At 53.3% G+C, this 17,072-nt stretch overlaps 1 protein-coding gene across 2 annotated transcripts in view; it reads right to left on the bottom strand.

Annotated features, from left to right (window-relative positions):
• Window positions 1-16,662, bottom strand: part of UPF1 (UPF1 RNA helicase and ATPase) — a 36,772-nt gene extending 20,110 nt beyond the window's left edge. The window contains exons 1-3 of one of the 2 annotated variants that reach the window (XM_055235683.2): window positions 16,171-16,662; window positions 2,272-2,411; window positions 558-647 (exon numbers count right to left, since the gene is read on the bottom strand). In XM_055235683.2, the coding sequence (XP_055091658.1) occupies window positions 558-647; window positions 2,272-2,411; window positions 16,171-16,401 (461 nt within the window). In that variant the 5' untranslated portion in view covers window positions 16,402-16,662. The remainder of the gene's footprint in view (window positions 1-557; window positions 648-2,271; window positions 2,412-16,170) is intronic. The other variant, XM_055235685.2, reaches the window with a different exon arrangement.
• Window positions 16,663-17,072: the final 410 nt, after the last annotated feature.

The raw sequence follows: 17,072 nt of genomic DNA, 5'->3' as shown, positions 1-17,072 counted from the left end.
CCCTGGAATCTGGGCACCGGGAGCACACTGTCCTGTCCTAAACACAGAACATGCGACCCAGTCCAGCTGCAGCTGATCAACATCAGGAAGGCAAGCCCAGCGCCGACAGTCAAGTGAACTTAATTGAAGCCGATGATTCAGGATCTGGCCTGAATTAGCCTCCGGACAGCTCCGATGAGCTCAGGCCAGAGCGAGCCCGCTCAGGAACCAGGGCCCCTGGATGCCCGTTACTGCCTTGGGAACATCCTCCCATTAATGAAGATCAGCGGGTGTGCCAAGAGCTCATCTTGCAGAAAAATCGAAATAAAAACTGGGAAGGAAAATTAAGCCAACCCTACTTGCATAATAAAAAGAGCCACAGAGAATAAATCAAGGGTAAATACATTAAGGCATTCACACACCACCATCTGTTTCAAGTTAAACCAGTCACAGAGGAGGAAAAAAACCAGGTTTGTTAGCGTGATTTTATATTGCGCTTTGCTTCAACATTTCCATAATTTACACACAAATCTGAGCACAGCACTGATTAAAGACACATGCATGGTTTGATTATCTACCTGCCAGAAGTATTTCCACGTCCGTTGCAGAACCACTTCTTGCTGGTATTACAGTAAACCACGCAGGCAGGATCGTGTATTCCACAGTAACTAAAAAATCAAAACAGCGACAGTTACAGCTGGAAGCTTGCTCTCTGGTTTTCATTTGGCAAGATGTAAAATTCTTTCCTCTGACAACATTTTTAAGTTCTTCATTAAACACATACTCAACCCCAACAATCCCAGTAACCAAATCAAACTAGTTAAACTAGGGCTTCCCAAATCCAAGAATGCAGGGAAGGGGTTGGGTATGTGGCAGAAGCTCCGAGGGGATGAGAAGCAAAGCCACCTCCAAGGAGAGTCCTGCCGGAGGGAGGCCTCACTCCTCCAGGGCCATTCTAGTCCCCGTTCTTTGGCCTGAAATTCAGCAATCCAGCCTCAGATCCAGTGGTCATGGTGAGCTCTGGGCTCCAGCAGAGGGCACTGTGCTCCCGGGGAGCTGGGCACAGACCCTGCAGCGGCAGCGCCCTGAAACTCACGCCCCGAAGCCCAAGCGAGGAGTCTCGGGAGAGCCTTACCCCACCACTGGCTGCGGTTTTCTGAAAATCCACAAACCAAACCCAAAAATGCTAGCTCCCCAGAGCTGCACCAGGACTTATGGCCATCTCTGTGTGTTAGGAGAACACAATTACATGAAAACATCTGTAAATGAGAACGAGTGAAGAGCTGAGATGCAGGAAAGAGCGCCTGCCCACCAAGCCTAGGGAAGAGCAGCCTCACTCCCGAAGCGCTGGGCAGCACGCAGGCGAGGAGCTGCAGGGTGGGCCCCAGGTGGGCGCCCACAGAGAGAGGCAGGGCTCAGGCCCAAACCTGCCCTGTCGCTCAGGCTGGAGTGCAGTGGTGCGATCTTGGCTCACTGCAACCTCCGCCTCCCAGGTTCATGTCATTCTCCTGCCTCAGCCTCCCAAGTAGCTAGCTGGGACTACAGGCGCCCGCCACCGTGCCTGGCTAATTTTTTGTATTTTTAGTAGAGACAGGGTTTCACCGTGTTAACCAGGATGGTCTCGACCTCGTGACCTTGTGATCTGCCCACCTCGGCCTCCCAAAGTGCTGGGATTACAGGCGTGAGCCACCGTGCCCAGCCAAAACCTTCTCCCCTCTTCTAATCTACATTTCCTCACTTGTGTGTCACAAAAATACAGAAATTAGCCTCAACAAGGGACGATCCCACTCGAGATGAGAATTCTAAATTTGTCAACATGCAGGTCTATCCACTAACCACTGTCTTCACGTCCAATTCTCCAGGCACAGCCAAGGCAGCGGGAGGCAGGGATGCCCCAGAACCCTGCAGCAACCGCTTTGTGAGGGTATCTCAGCTGCTCCACTCACCCTCCCACCCCAGATGCTCACCCAATGCCATGACAAATTCTTTCTATGAGTGTGTGCGCAGGTACCAGGCAATGCCCCCAGGGTCTGAGGAGGCCAAAGGAAGGAAAACTTTTCCCACCAACTGGTGAATTCAGGGTGTCGAAGGTTGTTGAGCCCACCTCCTGACCAGTAACAGGCCTTGGCTGTGCACATGGCCTGAGCAACTTCCTTACTCCCGAGGACACCGCCACCCAGAGTCACACAGCACAAGGGCGCCACCCTGTACCTGGGAGGTGAGTGTCCCAGGCCCGTGCCAGAGGCACCCACCTGTCCAGCACATGCCCAGGCCCAGCTGAGCCCAGCTCACCTGCAGGCGTGTATGGGGAGGTCCTTCGTGTAATAGGTGTCTTCTTCATCTTCCTCGAAGTTCAACTCAGCCAACAACTGGCTGGTCTTGGCTACACTGTCATCCACAGCCCCGTTCTGCAGGATGCCTTCGGGCCCAACCTGCAGCAGAACACAGTGTCACCCGAGCGAGGCTGCAGCTTCCAGGACTCAGTACAGAAGAACCAGCCTCGATGACTCTGGTGTGACACCCTGGCCTCATCTCTGCTTTGAGACAGTTTCCCTTGTTCTGACTGGATTTCACTCTTCTCTAGCAAACCTATCTGGCCAAAAAAGGGCCACTGGTGGCCTCCTGCACCCCCTGGTCCCCCACACAGCTGGTCTAACTCCCGCCTAGCCACAGAGCCACGTCCATGCCCACAACCAGGATACCTAGGAAGAAGCTTCTTTCCCATGACTGAGGACCACAAGGAGCAGGGTGACTTTTACAGACAGCAGTGTGCCCTGAGGACAGCTCCATGATGCCAGACCCACCACGGTGTAAGGCTCATCAAACACTACAAGGCTGCCACCCATGCGGATGTGGAAATGTCACCGGCCACATCCACCACCACCTCACCCTCCCCCATCCCTTCAGGCAGCCCTTTCCTGAGGATGAAGTAGAAACTGAACACGGAGATACGCTTGGCAACCCAGGCCACACCCTCACTGAAGGCGCCTCTTCCATGTTCAGCAAAGGCAGACAGCACATGGCTCTAAATCATCAGGCCACAACTGCACAGGACACCTGCAAGGAGACCACACAGCCACTGGGGCTCCTCATGCCGCTCCCAAGAACCAGCATCTCAAATGACATGGCCAACAGTCCCTGGCATGGCCCCCATAGGCAACCTAACCCCACCACGGGGTCAGGCAGCGGGAGCACTGTGTCATGGAACACAGGGTGGCACAAAATTAAGGGCCAGGGAGGAGTGATGGGAGCTCCCCCAAGGATGGCACCAAATCTCCTCACTGCCAGTCCCGGCACCCCAGGCAGCCCCTCGGCCTAATGCCCTTGCTGTGTGATGCAGCACCTGTGCGAGCCTAGGGACAGGTGCTCATGGGGAGCAGCACCCCACAGAGGCCCCTACAGCCCGCCTGGCTGGGGCGTGTGGGCACGTGCTACCTGCACGCGCAGATGTACACTGGGCCCACTGCTGCCCTGCAGTGATCTGGTCACAACATGAGCTGACTTCTGGGTTAACTTCTCCCTTCACTCTCTGAAAAGTTTCAAGATACAACATTAATTTCAAAAATACATTTGACCCTAGGAACTATCATGAAATGAGCTAAAACAGCAGTAGGTGACAGTGCCTGGCACAGAGAAGTTCCACAGCCCATGCCAGGGGACATGATGGGTGAAGGACAAGAGGGTCATCATCTTCAGCTGGCACAGAGCTGCCACTCCAATAAAGTCCTTTGAGGCTGTCAACTTATCCCCTCACCAGGGAGGCTCTGGAGGGGCAAGGCCTCCCTGTACCCATCTCAAGCATTCACCACTGGGCTGGGGAAGCCCAAGAAGCAGCTCCTCGGCAGGACGGATCACCTGAGGTCAGGAGTTCGAGACCAGCCTGGCCAACACGGTGAAACCCAGTTTTTACTAAAAATACGAAAAAAAAAAAAAAAATTAGCCGGATGTGGTGGCTTGTGCCTGTAATCTCAGCTACTCAGGAGGCTGAGACAGGAGAATCAATTGAACCCAGAAGGCAGAGGTTGCAGTGAGCTGAGACCGTGCCACTGCACTCCACCTTGGGCAACAAGAGCGAAACTCCATCTCAAAAAAAAAAAAACAAACAAACAAAAAAAAAAACAAAAAAAAAAAGCAGCCCCTCCCATCACCTCTGCTCTGGACACAGTATTTAAAGACATATCCTAGAATTCCCACTTCCTAGCCATGCAAGAGGCCCCAGAGCTGGGGTCTCTAACTCCTTTAGTTCTGGATGTGAACCTAGCTACGACTAAAACCACATCCTGGAAGCCCATCTAAGAGCTGTACAGGGGCTTTCTGCCCAGACATGCTCCAGAACTCAGATGGTGCATCAGGGCAACACAACAGTAGGTCACTTCAAGGCTAGGAATGGTGGCTCACACCTGTCATCCCAACCTTTGGGAGGATCGCTTGAGCCCAGGAGTTCTCGAGACCAGCCTGGGCAACACAGCCAAGATCCTGTCTCTACAAAAAAATACGCAAATGAGCCAGGTGTGGTGGTGCGCACTTGTAGTCCCAGCTAATCAGGAGGTTGAGGCCGGAGGATTGCTTGACCCCAGCAGGTCAAGGCTGCTGTGAGCTATGATGCACTTTAGCCTGAGCAACAGACCAAGACCCTGTCTTTCTTAACAACACACACACACACACACACACACACACACACACAGCCTGGCCAACATGGCAAAACCCCTTCTCTACTAAAAATACAAAATATTAGCTGGGCATGGTGATGTGCACCTGTAATCCCCACGCAGGAGAACTGCTTGAACCCAGGAGGCGGAGGTTGCAGTGAGCCGAGATCACACCACTGCACTCCAGCCTGAGTGAGAGAGCAAGACTCTGTCTCAAAAAAAAAAAAAAAAAAAAAAGAAAGTCACTTCATTCCTACAGACGAAAACCACAGAAATTCATTCAAAAACTCCAAAAATCCCCCCAAATATGCCATCATAAACTCTCAGGCTACAGACATCTACTCCAACCTTTGCATCACTGTCTGCATTTGCCAGCGCCCAGGCCTTGCACCTGCTGTTCCCTCAGCCTCAGGGTGAGGTCCACAGGGTGCCTCTCAGGCAGGCATCCTCTGACCCCACCTCAGGGCCCCCATGGGGCATTGTCTGTCCTGCTCCCTGCCATGAACCCAGCACCTAGATGGAGCCTGCACCCCAGGAGGCCCTCAACATTGTTGGCTAAAGGCCAAGCTCAAAAGGCAAAGCAGCTCATTCCTGATTCTCTAATTCCAAGGCTTAAATAAAAGAGAGGGCAGGAGGCCAGGCGTGGTGGCTCATACTTGTAATCCCAGCACTCTGGGAGGCCAAGGCAGGAGGATCTTAAGCCCAGGGTTCGAGAATAGCCTGGGCAACACAGTGAGGCCTCATCTCTATTTGAAAAAAATTTTTTTTTTTGAGACAGAGTTTCGCTCTTGTTGCCTAGGCTGGAGTGCAATGGCGCAATCTCGGCTCACCGCAACCTCTGCCTCCCGGGTTCAAGCGATTCTCCTGCCTCAGCCTCCCAAGTAGCTGGGATTATAGGCATGAGCCACCACGCTTATTTTTAGTAGAGACAGGGTTTCTCCCTGTTCGTCTGGCTGGTCTCAAACTCCCAACCTCAGGTGATCCACCCGCCTCGGCCTCCCAAAATGCTGGGATTACAGGTGTGAGCCACCGCACCCAGCACCCCCCCAAATTTTTTTTAATTAAAAAAAATTGTAAAAGAAAAAAAGGGGAGGGAATAGGAAGTTCACCACACCCTCAGAGTGATGACTGCCAAGAAGCTGCAGGGCCTCTGAGCCCTCTCAAGGCAGAGGGTTGCCAGGAGGTCTGGCCCCCAAACTGGAAGGATTCTGCCCTGATATTTCCTCTAACTTATTTTGAAAAATTCCAAAGCTACAGAAATCGGACCCCCACACCCCTCCAGCTAGAAACTCTCCATCACATCCCCCCACACTCCGACTCCCCCTCTTGCTCTCACACACTTATCTTTTCCTGACCCATTTCAGAGTGGCGGGCCCCAGAGGGAGGGCTTTCTCCACATCCCCACAAAACAGCTGGCTCATGAGTGCACCCAGCCTGCCACACTGTTGGCTAATACACATTCACCCATCACTCCAATGTCTTCATAACGTCTTTTATAGGTTTTTAAAAATCCAAGTCCCAGTTAATGACTGCACGTGATTTGTGATGTCTCTTTAGCCTCCTTTAATCTATTAGTTTGAACCACGTGAAACTGCTAGGAGTTGACCATCTTTCACATAGTCCCACCACCCGACACAGCGGTCCCCAGGCTCTCCGTTCCTTTATTTTTTTGAGACAGGGTCTTGCTCTGCCACCCAGGCTGGAGTGCAGTGGTAGAATCATAGTTCACTGCATCCTCAAACTCCTGAACTTAAGACATCCTCTTGCCTCAGCGTCCCGAGTAGCTGGGACTACAGGTGTGCACGACGCCTGGAAAGTTTTTAAGTTTTTCAATATGTTGCCTAGGCTCACATTCGTTCTTCCCAAAGAGGAAGTGCCTCTCGCCTCCCCTCTCACCAATGGCACCTGTGTGGACTGGCAGACCCTTGTTCCAGCCAGGTGTGCTAGAGTGCGCGTGAGGTTCGACGGGCCGAGTGTGCAAGGCATCCCCAGCTCACCTCAGGCCGCCCCTGCCTTCCCAGCCTGGGAATCAGCCACTCTCCCAGGAGCCCACAGCCTGAGATGAAATCCACTCCACACCTGCAGCAAGAAGCCGAAGTGTGACAATGAGGGGTTCAGTCCAGAAGGTGCACGCCTCACAGGACAACAACCCAGACCAGACTGCAGCTTAGCGGGATGAAAAGCAGCGGGAGAGGCCGCTCGGAAAGCAGGGCCCAGAGACAGACATCATCTCAATAGCGGACCTCCGGGATCCCAGGAAAGAATCTGACTGTGGAGAGAAGCCAACTGTCCCTACATATCGGACAATCGTGAAAAGCCATTGTTGACGCTGCTTGTCTGATAATGGCGCTGCAGCTATTCAGGATAGGCGCCCTTTTTTGCTTCTAGAAATGCATACTACATATTGCAGGTCAAAATGGCTGAGTATCGCCAATTCACAGGGCTCCACCTCAGACGCAAAGGTGAAATGACACAAAAGACTTGCTTTAAAAACACACACCAGTGAAGAAAAAAAAAGAAAACAGGGAGAAGAAAACCTTCACAACTGTCACATCAGGGAGACGGAGGCACAGGGCTCACCAGCTCTTGTATGTTAGAGACTTCATCGTGGACGTTTCTACACGGAGGATGCAGCGAGGCTGCAGGCTATGCGCCATGGATCCCCGTACTGAAAAAGAGGTGAGGACGGTGCAGGCAGCACGGCTCTGACCAAACACCTCTGCCTGGGATCTACAGCCCCCTCTCCCAGGGCCGCCAGGAGCCTGCACTCGCCCTGCAAGGAGCTGATGCTTCAGGAAGGTGCCATGCTCACTGTCGCAAGGGCTCTCCAGAGCCCAACGAGCCACCCTTACACATCTAGACACCACCCTGGCAAAGGCCCACGAGACCTGAGAAGCCTGGCTGGGTTACCCGGCTCTTAAGCTGCTATTCGACCAACACAGAAAAAGGCACGAGGACCTGCTGCCAGCCACGGGACCCCAGGACCCAGCAGCCCTCCATGTATCAGAGAAAGCAGAACTTTGCTCTCATAGGTACGTGCTCCAGCAAGGAGAGTTCAAGGCCATGAACCCTCCGTGACAGCGGAGCCCTGAACAGCACTGGTGCCAGGGCCCGGACCCACCCCTCCCACCAGCCCCTCAGCCAGGCCCCTCAGCTCTGAATGCCACAGAGTATAGCTGGGTGTCACGGCCCTTCTCTGCCAAGCTAGACCATCCCGACCACCATGAAAGCACTCTCACCACCATGACAAGCACAAACTGCCCCTCAGTTGTGAGCTGCTGCCCAGCATATGCCCTTTAGCTTCCTTGCAGCCGCTATGGGGAGGCCTCTCCCTCTCACAAGGCCCTCAGGACGGTGCCTCCCCAGTGGAGAGCGCCCTGGCTCAGCCTGGGGAATTATAGTCCCTGATGAGACCACAGGCAGGAGCTGGAGCTGCTTAAGTCTGTGGCTCCTTGTGAGGACTGGGAGGGGGCACCCGGGAGCCTGGCAGTTCCCACAGGCACACACACTTACACACTTACTCATGCATACACACACATACACACATAGCCCTAACCCTGGTGTCCTCCGTCTCCGCTGCCCCGTGGCCCCTCCATCCGTTCGGGGTCCAACCTGGGCCACACTGCCCAACCTCCAACACCACAGCCCCTCCCCTGACCCCCACCACTGCCATCTCAGAGCCCTCCTCCCAGCCTTGGTCAAGGCACCCCAGCAGCTCCTAAAGGCTCCAGGACACAGCCCGGCCCCTGCCCTGGCCCCACATCCACCCTCCCTCCTTCTAGGCAAAGTGCTGTGCCCACCCCTCTGCCTGGCGGGTACAGCTTCTGAACAACTCCAGAGGCACCATTCCCACAGGCTTTCCCTTAGCAGGAAAGCCCACTCCTACTCCTGGGGCCCTCACAGCACCCTGGCCAGGCGGCATGTGCTGTCTTCTAACAGTGCAACCATGGGGGTCAAAGGTTTCACTATCCCTCTGCTGGCATCACTGCCCTCAGTCCCACAAGCACAGCAAGGCCAGGAAGTAAGAAAACAGCAGGGGATGGCTGGAGTCCAGGGCCAGGCTGAAGAGGTTGCCCGGCAGCTCGCAGAGGGTGCAAAAGTTAACAGACACAGCGCTCAAAGGCGGGAGCATGGGGCCAGGGCTTGGCCATGTTTCTGATCTCCCCAGGGCAGGGCTCAGCCTGAGGCAGTGGACACACCTCCCTAATAGGTGACCTTGGGCATGAGCACAGGGTCTGACAAGGGGTAGTGGGGAGGGAGCAGAAAGGAGTGAAAGAGAAATCAGAGAAATCAGACACAACAAGGCACTGCTGTGGTGGCTGCCCAATTCCGTAAATTTACTAAAACAGCACTAAGTTCTACACTTAAAGGGGCCAGGTGTGGTGGCTCATGCCTGTAATCTCAGTACCTTGGAAGGCCAAGGTGTGCAGATCACCTGAAGTCAGGAGCTCCAGACCAGCCTGGCCAACATGGTGAAACCCCATCTCTACTAAAAATACAAAAAAATTAGTTGGGTGTGGTGGTGCGCACCTGTAATCCCAGCTACTCGGGAGGCTGAGGCAGGAAAATCGCTTAAACCCAGGAGGCAGAGGTTGTAGTGAGCCAAGATCGCGCCACTGCACTCCAGCCTGGGCGACAGTGCGAGACTCCGTCTAAAAAGAAAAGAAGGGGGTTCCCTGGTAGGTCATCAGACTTCAATCAAGCAATGAGAGAAATGTGGTGGTAGCTGATGGTGGTAAGCTTTTGTGGTGGTGGTAGCTAGACTGAGAGGGAACTCTTTTTTTAGTTAGTCCTGGTATAGTATTAGTCATAACTCCCCACCCCGTCATCCTGAATCCGGGTAATTAATTGTGATAAAAATAGAAATCGTTTCATGTATTCACCACTAACTGTAAAGTGTCAGCTCAGGTCACTTTCACATAATCGCTGGGAGACTCCTAACAATTTGAAAACACACTTGGTAAGTCTACTAAGGGGTAAGTGCTGACCAAACACTTGCCAACACTCCTCCAGGTAAATGGCATCTTATCTCCAATGTTCTGGCACCCTAAAACCACACCTGGGCTACCTGAGGATTCAAAAAGCCAAAATGAGGTAATGAGCATTTTTTTTTTTTTAGATGGAGTTTTGCTCTTGTTGCCCAGGCTGGAGTGCAATGGCATGATCTCACCTCACCGCAACCTCCACCTCCCGGGTTCAAGCGATTCTCCTGCCTCAGCCTCCCGAGTAACTGGGATTACAGGCACGCGCCACCACACCCAGCTAATTTTGTATTTTTAGTAGAGACGGGATTTCTCCATGTTGGTCAAGCTGGTCTTGAACTCCTGACCTCCGGTGATTCGCCTGCCTCGGCCTCTCAAAGTGTTGAGATTACAGGTGTGAGCCACCAAGCCTGGCCTGGATTTTCTTCTTTTTATTAAGACAAGGTCTCATTCTGTCACCCAGGCTGGAGTGCAGTGGTGCGATCATGGATCACTGCAACCTCTGCCTCCCAGGCTCAAGTGATCCTCCCACCTCAGCCTCCTGAGTAGCTGAGGGCACAGGCGCGGGCGCCACCAGGCCCAGCTAATTTTTCTATTTTTTTTCTGTACAGATAGGGTTTCACCATTTTGCCCAGGCTGGTCTCAAACTCCTGAGCTCAAATGATCTGCCTGCCTCAGCCTCCCAAAGTACTGGGTTTACAGGCATGGGCCATTGTGCCCAGACACATGTGCAAATTTTAAACTCACCACTTTTAGGAACCCAAGACTGTATGGAACTCACCCCGCCTTGGTCATAATCTCAGGGCTCAGCAGAAGATGGTGTGTTCACCTGGACAGTCAAGGATGGGTCAGGACAGCCATCCTTCCAGGAATTCTGACTGCACTCAGGACAATGGCTTTGAAGACAAAGTAGCAACTTTCTATCCTGAGTATTTTACCATTTCAAGAGGAAAAGTGAGCCCAGGTTTACACACTCAAGAGAAGGGGAGGCAATACAGAGAAGTCTGGCAGGAGGAGAGTGAGGGCTGGACGATAGGTCCGCTAGGAGCTTTAGCTAGTTGTCCCTTACGATCCAGAAGACGGCATGTTTTTCCTGGGGAAACAACTCATGCACTCAGAGTAAAGTCCCAGTACGAGATGACTATTCAGCTGTGACTCCCACAGGCTACCAGAAGTGGAGAGGGAACAGGCAGTGCAGACCTGACCTGAGGATGAAGGAACAAAGTGGGACCAGTACCAAGCAGCATCTCTCTACAAGGTCACCCAGAGCACCTGCACAAAAACATGCGTGTTGCTGCCTAAAAGGTCTGTACCTACCCACAGGCCTCATACTTTCAGGTGAGCTAAGAAAAGCAAGTCAAACCAATAGGCACGCATTTTTCCCACTGAATGTACACACTGCTTTGTTTACCCATTCATCTGCTGATGGCCACTGGGGCTGCTTCCGGTTTGGGGTTCTCATGAATAGAGATGCTGTCAGCATTTGGCACGGACCTACGTACGCACACCTTCATCTCTGCTAGGTCACAGGTAGGTGTATGGCATGAGAGTTCCAGGCAGCACTTTCGCCAGGCTCAATGGCTCACTCTGTAATCCCAACACTTGGGAGGCCTGAGGTGAGAGGATCTCTTGAGCCCAGGAGTTCAAGACCAGCCTGGGTAACATGGCAAAACCCCATCTCTACAAAAAAAGAAAAATCAGCCAGACGTGGTGGCACACACCTGTAGTCCCAGCTACTTGGGAGGCTGAGGTGGAGGATCGCTTGAGCCCAGGAGGTCGAGGCTGCAGTGAGCCATGATCACGCCACTGCACTACAGCCTGGGCGATAAGAGTGAGACTTTGCCTTAAAACAAAAACAAAAAACCCAAGTAGCACTTTCAGCCTTTAAAAAAAAGTGCGCCAGGCCGGGCGCAGTGGCTCACGCCTGTAATCCCAGCACTTTAGGAGGTAGAGGAGGGCGGAACACGAGGTCAGGAGATCAAGACCGTCCTGACTAACAAGGTGAAACCCTGCCTCTATAAAAATACAAAAAATTAGCCGGGCATGGTAGCACACACCTGTAGTCCCAGCTACTCGAGAGGCTAAGGCAGGAGAATCGCCTGAACCCAGGAGGTGGAGGTTGCAGTGAGCCAAGATTGTGCCACTGCACTCCAGCCTAGGCAACAGAGCGAGACTCCGTCTCAAAACACAAAAACAAAAACAAAACAAAACAAAACAAAACAACACATGGGTGGATAGTGGTATCTCCCTGACTTTTCTTTCCAGTTTCACTGAGGCACAACTGACATACCATAAGCTGCAAATGTTTAGTGTGCCATTTTAGAAACTGACATACGTCAATGTACTTAAACACCCATAAAACTATCACTATAATCACGATAATAAAAACATCCATCACCCCCAAGTTTCCTGTGCCCTTTGTCACCTGCCTCCCCTTCCCCACCTTTCTGTCCAGCCACCACTGGTCTGCTTTCTATTGCTGTAGGCTAGCTGGCACTTTCTAGAATTTTTTTATGAATTAAATCATATGATGAATGACACATTCAAAAAAGTAATTATTATGAGACACATCTATGTTGTTGCAGGTATCAACAGTTTGTTCCTTCTTAATACTGAGCAGTATTTCCAACTCTTAAGAGTTTCACTCTAATTCCTGTTTGGAGGATGCAGGGCAGAAGCTACAGTCAAGAGGAAATATTCCAACCAGGCAGACCAAAAGGCTTGTAACACCAGCTATCACGCAAAGGACTTCTGAAATTACCTTCACTGTCCTGGGAGCAGGAGAAGTGGCGGCAGAGAAGGACCCAGGAAAGGGCCAGATGCTCGAAAACGGTCCCTTTATCTTAAGGACACTTGGCAATACTGTGCCAGTGCTTTTCATCCCAGGATCTCAAGGGCTTTGATAAGTATCAGTTTCATTTCATAAACAAGAAAAGGAGTGTTATCTGAACCAGCCCTGAGTGCAGGGAGTCACCCCTGCTGCCACTTTCCCATCCCGGTGGGGACACACTCTCTGTCTTTCAAGACATTAAGGGAAAACCAACTGCACAAAACCAGTTCAAGTAGGGTTGGAATGGAAAGTGGCTACACACTGGAAAACAGTCTTGCAGTTGCTGAAACCATTAAACCCAGAGTTACTACGCAGCCCAGCACGTCTATAAACACATCCACGCAGAAACCCGTACACGTATGGCCACAGCAGCGCTATTCACAAAAGCCAAGAGGTGGAAACAACCCAAATGTCCATCAACACATGATGAGATAAACAAAACATGGTCCATCCATCTGGACCATTCCACCGATGGAATATTACTCAGCCTTAAAAAGGAATCAAACGCTGGCCAGGCACGGTGGCTCACGCTTGTAATCCCAGCACTTTGGGAGGCCGAGGCGGGCGGACCACAAGGTCAAGAAATCGAGACCATCTGGCCAACATGGTGAAACCCCGTCTCTACTAAAAATACAACAATTAGCCGGGCGTGGTGGTGCGTACCTGAAATCCCAGCTACTGGGGAGGCCGAGGCAGGAGAATCGCTTGAACCCAGGAGGCGCAGGTTGCAGTGAGCCGAGATCGCGCCACTGCACTCCAGCCTAGGCAACAGAGCGAGACTCTATCTCAAAAAAAAAAAAAAAAAAAAAAAAGGAATGAAATGCTGACACATGCCACAGCGTGGATGAACCTCGATCAGGTTCATTTTCCTGAATGCTCAGCCAGGGAACAGCTACCAGGCTCACCTTGTAGCTACTTCTCACATATCACGCAGGGTGAAAGGAGCCAGACACAAAACACCACATATGATATGATTCCGTTCATGTGAAATGCCCAGAACAGGCACATCTTGAGATAGAAAGCAGCTGAGTGGTTGCCACGGGCTGGGGAGGTAGGATGGATGGGCTAAGGGGTGCAGGGCTTATTTCTGGGGTGACAAAAATGTTCTAAAGTTTACTGTGGTAATGGCCGCACAACTCTGAATATACTAAATAAAAGCCGCCGAACTGTACACTTCAAATGGGTAAACTGTATGTTGTGGCAAGTGAATTCTATTTCAATAAAGCCGTTAAGCAAAAGTGACTGCAGGGCACTTGACAGCTGACAGCCACTTGCCCAGTAATATAAAAATTAAAAAAGCATAATGAGAGGCTTTCTGAGTCCTTCCAGGAGCCCCCAACTTAACAGCTGGTTACACGGCCAACTCCTGAGGACAAACAGGGAAAGTCTTCCCAAATGTCTTAGCAGACACTGCCATCAATCCACACAAGAGATAACTTTCTTCCGCTTTCCCTTGAATGATATTCATAGACTTCCTCGCCCCCAAATTCTGGTCTTCCCCTTGTGATGCAAAGGATGCCACTCCCATTCCTCACAAACAAATCCAAATTACAGGTAACAGGTGGGTGGGGCATCTGGGTCAATTACAAGTAGCACGGGACAAACCCTCTGATGTCGTCAGAATTCTAGTGAGCTCAACTGCAATGTTTACCTCCAGGGGAGCGTTTTAATGCTCTCCTTTTGTACAGCCCAGTGTGTTCAGGTGCAGGAAAAAAAATCAACTGTTTCAACTGAAAGAGAAGAACATGCCCCACAATTAATCCCAAACGGAATGCCAGAAACAAAAGCAGAACTAAAGGCTGCCCCAGGTTTGCTGTTTTATGCTGGCTACAGTTAAAAGGATTCACATGAAAATGATTACCTTTCACACCCAACCAACTCCCCCATCCGCGCTGTCACGCTCATGGCTCACTGCTCCAGAGATCTTTACCGAGTCTCCCCGACAGGCTGGACGTCAGATTACAGACAGCCTATACAGTCGACTCAAACATGGATCTAGGTTTCCTTTATGTTTAAAAGGAATAAAAATCTAACTGCTACCCCCCATTTCACAGCTGCGGAAGCAGAAAGGTCTACAGGGCATGAAAACTACAAGGAGGTGGGGCCTCCGCAGCTCAGGCTCCCTTCTTCAGGAGAACTCTCCTCTCTCCCTCCCTCCCTTCACAAAATATAAACAAAACTGAAAAACACCCATATGTGCACACCTGTTCTCCTCACACCCCACCTTCTATTTTAAGGAATATGGGGTTAGAATGAGTCAAATGTTTTTTGCTTCCATTAGGGGCTAAAAGAAAGCCCAAGTGGGTGGTCTACCCACGGGAGTGACTCAATCGACTACCACGTAAGCCCCCCATGCAAGGACAGGGTCTGAGCTCACTCTGGATGAGCAAGGAGTGGTTCCCCCAGCTCTGAAACACCAGCATATGCCAAGGGACACCTGTGCCAAGGTGAGCCTCGGAGATTCACCCTGTCGGAGCATTCAGGAAAATAAACCTGAGCGAGAGGTCAGGCACAAAGCAAGCCTAAGATGAAAGCAACCTGAAATCCAGAGGGTGATGAGTACATTCCCCAGGACCCCGGTGCAACACGCGTCCCACCAGCCCCTCTCCCACCCCAGGCAGGCAGCATCCAGGACCAGGAAATGCATGCCCGATACTTCTCCCAACCCAAGCCCCCATTTAAAATACCTAAGTAACCTTCTCTAAACATCCACATCATTAAAAATAAAAGTTTCCAACGTGGCAGACTCGTTTATGTAAACCCATTATTGCTGTCTTATTAGAAGAACAAAACTCAAACCCAACTTTTCCAAGGCAAGAGTTGTGGAGTTATGTAACAGGTCGGTTTCAGCAACAGGCGATGCAAGAAAAAACAAAATACAACCTGCTTCCTGAATGATCTTAATAGCCAGCCAATATGTGCTCCTCCATGGGAGGCAAAAATTCTTCTCTGCCTCAACCTTCCGCCGGCCAGCGCCCCTATGCCTGGAGAAAGTCGAACCTACGCTCCGTGACTGTGAAAGGGGGGGGGGGTGCCCAGATGGCTGCGACCACAGATGGGAGGTGGGACAGGCGGCCGGACCCACCAGTGAGGAAACGGGGCGGGACCCCCGGAGCAGGCCAGAGACAGGATTAGGGCAGGTCACCCTGGAAACTCCCGGAAGGGGACTGAGGGAAGTCACTCAAGATCCGGCCTGAGCCAAGACCCGGCCCAGGTCGTAGGGGAACTCGAGGCAGAATACCGAGACCTGCGAAAGAGGGACCAGGGCAGGTCACCCTAGCCCGGATGGAATGGAAGAACTCAGAGAAGTCAGGGGGCAGGTTACTCCAGGCCAGACTGGTTGTGGGACACAAGGGAGGTCAGCCCGGGACCAGGCGGGGGAGCAAACCCAGCCGGGGTAAAGGAACAGGGTCAGGTTAGCTCGGACCCGAACGAAGTGGAGGACTCGAGGCAAGTCAGCCCGGCCCAGGAGTTGGGGGCCGAAGGAACTCAGCCAGGTCCCGGTTGGAGCGGGGGACCCGGGGAAGATCAGGCCAGGCCCGGGCAGAGTGAAGGACCTGGGGCAGGTAAGCTCAGGCCCAGCCAGAGAAGGGGACCCGGGGCAGGTCGCCCCAGGCCCGGCCGCGATGGGGGACTCCGGGCAAACCCAGGCCGGGCCCGAGGCGGGTTCGGGGCAAGTCTCAAGCGCCGAGGCCGGGCCCGGGCTTCCGGCGCCGCCATGTGCCCTCACCTGCGCGTCGAGCTGTCCCACCGCAGCGCCAGCGCCCGCGCCGCCCGGGCCTCCCGCGCCGCCACCGCCCGGGCCGCCGGGGCCGCCGGGGGGCGTCTGCGTCTGGCTAGGAAGAGTAAAGTCGGTGAACTCGAACTCGGAGCCCTGTGTGTCGGCGCCAAGCAGCTCGGCCTCCTCCGTGTCCAGGAAAGTGAGAGTCTGCGAGCTGGGCCCGTACGCCTCCACGCTCATGGTGCCGCCGGGTAGGGCCCTCGGGCCGGTTCCGCGCTGCACTCGAGCCCGCCGCCGCGCTGAGGCCTAGGCCGCAGGCCTCGGGTCGCTGCCGCTGTCGCCCCCGCGGGCCCGTAAAGGACCGAACCGCCCGCCCCGGCGCCAGCTGGACCAAGAGGTAACGGTGCCGAGCCGCCGCCGCTGCCGCCGAGCCCCTCCGCGCCTCAGCTCCCCTCGAAGCCGCCCGCCGCTCGCAGCCTAGGGCAGGAACTGCCGCCACCGCCGCCGTCGCCGTGCGCGTGCGCGTGCGCGAGCCTGACGCCGGCGGAAGCGCGCGCGCTCTTCGCGGACGCCGGATGCCCAGCGTTAGGACGGGACGCGCACCGCGCACGCGCAGGGGGTGGGGTTTTCAACGGCCGTCGCGGTTGCAGCTCGAGGACTTGGTCCCGCCCCAACTGCTAATCGGGGACGCCCGGGTGGCGGGCGGTGTGGACATGGTAGTCTGCACCTGTGGTCGCTGCGACAGTGTTTCGGTTTAATTGAGCTCTAGCCGAATACCCTACATAGATGGTCTCGGAACGCCCAACTGGAGAGGCTGGGCAGGGACGGTGCGCTCCCACTCCTGGCAAAAGCTGCTTTGAACTCAGTTTCCCCATCTGTAAAATGGAGGGTGCCTCGCACATAGTAGATGC

Source organism: Symphalangus syndactylus, chromosome 13, assembly GCF_028878055.3.
Source record: "Symphalangus syndactylus isolate Jambi chromosome 13, NHGRI_mSymSyn1-v2.1_pri, whole genome shotgun sequence".
Classification (NCBI taxonomy): Eukaryota; Metazoa; Chordata; class Mammalia; order Primates; family Hylobatidae; genus Symphalangus; species Symphalangus syndactylus.
The sequence above is the reverse complement of the archived record's forward strand: the minus strand, read 5'-3'. Positions and strand labels throughout refer to the sequence as shown.